Source organism: Petaurus breviceps, unplaced genomic scaffold (genome assembly GCF_028583685.1).
Source record: "Petaurus breviceps papuanus isolate PSGF00001 unplaced genomic scaffold, PetGlider_PUasm1.0 90977, whole genome shotgun sequence".
Classification (NCBI taxonomy): Eukaryota; Metazoa; Chordata; class Mammalia; order Diprotodontia; family Petauridae; genus Petaurus; species Petaurus breviceps.
In genome coordinates this window covers 54,585,870-54,591,869 of record NW_027187391.1, presented here as the reverse complement: position 1 = coordinate 54,591,869, position 6,000 = coordinate 54,585,870, and the positions used below count along the sequence as shown (strand labels likewise).

At 35.2% G+C, this 6,000-nt stretch overlaps 1 protein-coding gene across 3 annotated transcripts in view; it reads right to left on the bottom strand.

The window, feature by feature from the left end:
• Positions 1-6,000, bottom strand: part of ASCC3 (activating signal cointegrator 1 complex subunit 3) — a 373,754-nt gene that overhangs the window by 172,154 nt on the left and 195,600 nt on the right. For all 3 annotated transcript variants that reach the window (XM_069077160.1, XM_069077161.1, XM_069077162.1), the window contains exon 18: positions 2,950-3,114. In XM_069077160.1, coding sequence (XP_068933261.1) covers positions 2,950-3,114 — 165 coding nt within the window. The remainder of the gene's footprint in view (positions 1-2,949; positions 3,115-6,000) is intronic.

Genomic DNA, 6,000 nt, shown 5'->3' with positions numbered 1-6,000 from the left:
CACACACACACACACACACACACACACACACACACACACACACACACCCTCTCCTTAGAACACATCAAGAGATTATTATGTCTATGGAACACTCTTTATTCCCTAGATTACAGCTTTGGAAGTATCAACTCATTTACTTAAATAAGACTAAAATCCATTTCTAAAAATTACATTAGCTAAAATATCTCTAAAGGTATAAAAATTTATTTAAATTTTCTAACAGAGCCATTGTAAGATCAGGGTCCTGTTCTCCTTCAGTGTATACATATGCAAATATTAGTGCAACACTTGCCAACTTACATATCCCATAAAATTCAAAGCCTTTGGCAACAGTAGAAAAAGTGGAACTAGCTTGTCTACTGTTGCCAATGGCTTTGAAAATTTTACTAAGGATATGCAGGTTTAGTTTGAACCAAATGAAAAATAGAAGGAATGGGCATAAAGGAGGTCAGAAATAGGAATCAGAGGTGGCCTGAAGGCAACATTAAAAAAATATATTTTTTACAACTGTGTAATGATGGTAGTAATAATACCTTAGGATGAGCTTTAAGGTTCTTTAAGGTTTTGAGCTTTAAGGTTCACAGCACACACTTCCACATCAACACTGTGAAAGATACTATGTGCATTATTATCTTCATGATACTAATGAAGATGCTTAGGCATTGAAAGATCAGTCCTACAGCTCCTAAGTTTTACAGGCAAGATGAGAACTCAGTTTCTTCCTGACTCCAAATGCATTTTGCTCTTCTTATTACACTGCACTACCTTTCTACTGTGCTCTTGCATTTAATTCATTCCCAAAACCCCAACACCCAATGCATGAGTAACATAAAGTAATTGACAATCTGTCAGAAAGTGGTTGAGTTGCTGAAAAAAGCAGTAACTGAGCCAAGGAAAATCTACAGTTAGCTCTGAACTACTGGGTAAGAGTAATAAGATAATGTAATATGATGACATCACAAAAAGATACAAGTACAATAAAAAGTCAGAAACTGGATTTCAAAACGCTGAAAGAAAACTGATAAATACATTAGGATGTCCTCTGAAATGCAGAACACGATGAAAGATGGTCCATATAGTTATGATGCAAATGTATAGAGAAATAATTCACACATTTTACTCATGTTGTCAAATATATTTTATGATATTTGGCCCTACATTTTAGCAATGGGTATTTGGACATTCCTGGGACCAATTAAGTGGATAGTAGTAGCCGGAGTAAAGCATGTAAGTTTCTAATCAAGTCATCAAACAATCAACAAGAATTTATTAAAAACCTATTAAAAACATTCCAAGCACTATGCTTGCTTATGGGAACATAAATACAAGAGTGAGACAATGTCCACATTTACTGGGGGTAAGGGTGGGGCCACAGAACTCAATATATTCACAATCAAGTAAATACTAGATGTATACAAAATAAATAGTGATTAGGGGTAACACGCGCGCGCACACACACACACATAGAGCTTGAGTTAGGACAAAGAGTTAAAGATCCTGTGTTTGGGGCTATTCATCTTTAGCATATTACCTATCTGAAATCTGACCAGCAACTGACTTACCTATAGTTCACAGCCTCTTGGATTCAGATGCCCTGTTGTCACCCAGTTAACAGACTTGACCTGAAGTGTTCAAATTATGGCTACTCTCTTTCCATCTAAGCCTAGCTCCCTCTGTCTCTTGTAGACCTCAAGCATAAGAGTTTTTCCAATTTCTGATGCTTGAGGTAACACATGAAACATAGGCTGTGGGGCACACATCCAAAAATATCACCACACAGCTAATTTTCTGGTGATGTGCTGTGCTCCTGTACTCCTTGCTAGACTAGTGCCTCAGCTAAAGCTGACAGTCTGCTGCCAGACCATGAAGCTTTTCAGCTTTGTAGAACTTATCAGGGCTTGAACCTTCACATCAAGGGATACTGACAGAATAGCACAGTGGATAAAAAGCTGCCTTGAAGTCAAGAAGATTGAGATTCAAGCTCTTAGTACAGAGGGGCTCTGGCATCAAGAGTAAATCACCTCACCACTTAGGGTCCCAGGCAACTCTTTAAGACTTCCAATTAAAAGGCAGGGACTGCACTGCAGTGAGAATGATTTTTCTCATTGGGAGTTCTCTATAATAAACAAAAGAAATCAAAGGCCTAGTACAAAAAAATTCTTAACTTATTTCAACTTTTTCTCTATAGGAAAAGGGCCAGGTTATTAATAAATATATAACTGATACTAGGGAAGGTGGCCTAACCATACCAGATCTTATATTGTAATATAAAGCAGCAATCATGAAAACTATTTGATATTGGCTAAGAAATAGAGTGGTGGATCAGTGGAACAGGTTAGGTATGTAAGACACAGTACTCAATGACTATAATAATCTACAGTTTGATAAACCCAAAGACTCCAGTTTCTGGATAAGAACTCAGTATTTTACAAAACTGCTGGGAAAACTGGAAAATAGTATGGCAGAAACTAGGCACAGACCAACATCTTACACTGTATACCAAAATAAAGTCAAAAGGGGTGCACAATTTAGATATAAAGGCTGATACTATAAGCAAACTGGGAGAGCAAGGAATAGTTTACCTGTCAGATTTATAGAGAACAGAAGAATTTATGACCAAACAAGAGATAGAGAACATTATGAAATACAAAATGGATAATTTTGATTACATTAAATTGAAAAGTTTTTGCACAATCAAAGATATTGCAACCAAGTTTAGGAGGGAAGCAGAAAACTGGGAAAGAATTTTTATAACCAGTATCTCTGATAAAGGCCTCATTTCTAAGATATATAAAGAACTGAATCAAATTTTTAAGAATATAAATCATTCCCCAATTGATAAATGGTCAAAGGTATGAACAGGCATTTTTCAGATGAAGAAATTAAAGATATCTAGTCATATAAAAAATGCTCTAAATAAATGTATTACTGAAATTTTATTTACTATACCTCAATGGTGTTGTATTTGATATAGTAGTGGCTAGCAGTCCTGCCCAAATCTGTTGAAGAAAAATATCCAGTCCGTTCTTCAAAACGAATCATGCGGGCTTTGTCTAGCTTTCGTCCAACTTCGATGACTAATTGTTCTCGATGTTTCTCTAATGCTGGGTCCATCTACGGAAGGAGGACACACTCAGTGAACGATGAAATATCATTTTTATTGGACTCTGATTTTTAAATAGGTAGTTATAACAATTACCTAATTCTGTTACTGACATCTTGTTAGAACACTAGGTGAAACCATTCCTTTTAACTTTATAGCTACACTTATGTAATCACTGAAAAAATTACATTATAACCATGAAATATAAAAAAGAACTGTACACAGATAAATTATTCATTTATATAGTAAGACTATGGCTATAATAGTCTTTAAAATATAAAATTAAAATTTGGCAAATTGGTGATTGATCTGTGCCACCAGGCATTCTTCAAGTTTTGATATATTTAAACATGGTACCTTGCACACCGTAACTTAATAAATGTTTGTCAAATTGAATAGAGAATAAACAATCTGCATTGTTTCCTCCTCTACCATTTAACCAAATAAGAATTTTTAAGACTGTAACATTATTCTTCTCTCACTAGGAGAAATGATAGTTTGGGTTGCCTTCTATGGTCTAGATTACACTGGTATTAATTCAAGTCATAAGAAAATGAATTTGTTAATTATTTCCCTATAGTACAATATATTCATTCCTAATTGCCAATGGATACCTTTGTCTGCAGAGACAGTATAGCTAGTATTTATATAGCACTTTAAAGTTTGCAAAACATTTAACAAATATTAACTCATTTGATCCTCACAACAACCCTGTGAGGCAGGTGTTGCAATTATTGCCATTTCATGAAGAAACTGAGGCACCTAGAAGTTAAATATCTTGTCCAGAATCACAGAGCTAATTGGGATCTGAGGCTAGATGGGAACTCAGGTATTTCTGACTCCAGAACTACTACTACTACTACTACTACTACTACTACTACTACTACTACTACTACTACCACCACTACTACTACTACTAGCACTATTTGTACTACTACTGGTACTGGCTAGCTAGCACTTACATAGCACTTTAAGGTTTACAAAGACCTTTACAAATATTAACTCATGCAATCATCACAATGCTGGGAAGTAGCTGCTGTTATTATCTTCATTTTACAGAGAAGGGCTAAAGCAGAAAGAGAAGTGCAGTGTTTTGCCTAGGGTCACACAGTCAGTGAGTGTCTGAGGCAGGATTTGAATTCAGGCAACCCTGACTCCAGGTCCAATGCTGCCTTAAATGACTAGGGATGAAGCAGTAGTAATTACTATTTTGAACTGATATCACTTATCAACAAGTCTTCCTTTTATTCTTGAAAAATTTAACCAAAACTGTAAAATTTAGGAATAGATTTTAAAACAGAATCTGAATACATGGTGGAGCAGTAGCCTGATGTAATAGAGTTAGAGAGCTAGCAGAAAGAACAGTCTCTGATACACAGTAGCTATGTGTTCCTGGGCAAGTTGCTTAACCTCTCCTGTGGCCCAGTCAATTTTAAGATGTTAAATTATACTGCTGGGGGGTGGCTAGGTGGCACAGTGAATCACAGTGAATAGAGCACCGTCCCTGGAGTCAGGAGGACCTGAGTTCAAATTCAGCCTCAGACACTTGACACACTTACTAGCTGTGTGACTTTGGGCAAGTCACTTAACCCCAACTGACCTCAAAAAAAAGAAAAAAAAAATATACGGCTGATCTGCAGTAGTTGAGCTTCCTCAATGACATTTCCCTAAACCAATGACATCACAGAGCTGGGGTGTGTGTGTGTGTGTATGTGTGTGTGTGTGTGTGTGTGTGTGTGACAGATACAGAAGGAGAGAAAGAGAAGGAAAAGAGGGAAGAAAGAGAAAGGAGAGGAAATGGGTGGACAGAAGAGGGAGAGGAAGGGACAGAGAGAGAAACAAAAAGGCATACATACACAGGGATTACAGAAAATAGTGACTTTAGTAGTTGTGTGTGATGAATTGGCATATTACCAATAAACTGAGCTAAAAATAAGTAGACATTCACTCTCAGGTTTGTAAAATACAACATTTAGAAATTTATATTACTAAATCAGTGAATGAGAGTGAAATTATACAAATTGAATTATCATGAACTTCATAGGTAAAAAAAATTTCACACTTAGTAGAATAAAATATATATTACTTATATACATAGATATAGTGAGATAGGTATATCACTAATTGAAAGAGCTCTAAATTATGGTAGAAAGATGCCATATATTTTGGGAGGAAGGAAAATTTAAAATAAATTACTTCCCTTAAAATAGTAAAATGTGTAGAAATTGCTTACTATTTTGCTCTGTATTTCCTATCTACTTTATGACATAAATATTTGTTTTTTTGTATTTCTTTCCATGAAGTTTCTCAGAAAATTTTCATTGGGACATATACATTTGGAAACATAATATCTCCTATTTTAAATTATTCACATGCAACTTTATAGGTTTTACATATTATAGGTTATATACATATTTCATTAGTAGTCAAATTATATACTTATGTACACACACACACACACACACACATATATATATATATATATATATATATATATACTTATGTGTGTATATATATGTACTTACTGAGGTGAATTGCTAGAGATAAAAAGAAAGGGAAAAACAGTCCTACCCTCAAGGAGTTCACATTTTAATGTGGGAAATAAAATGTAAGTAATCATACACACACATAAACAAATACATATATATTAGAAAGTAGTATCAGAATGGAAGGCACTAGCAGCTGGTGTTGGGGAAGAATGGAAAAGGAAAGAAGTCAAGGAAACTAAGAGGTGGAGACGAGGAGGCAAAGCATTTCAAGATTGGAGCAATGGAAATTCAGAGGTCAGCAGATGGAGATTCTTGTGAGGAATGGCAATAGTTCAATGTAGCTAGATTGTAGAACGTGTAAAAGGCATTAAAGTATACAAAAAGACTAAAAAGGTAGCAAGGGACCAG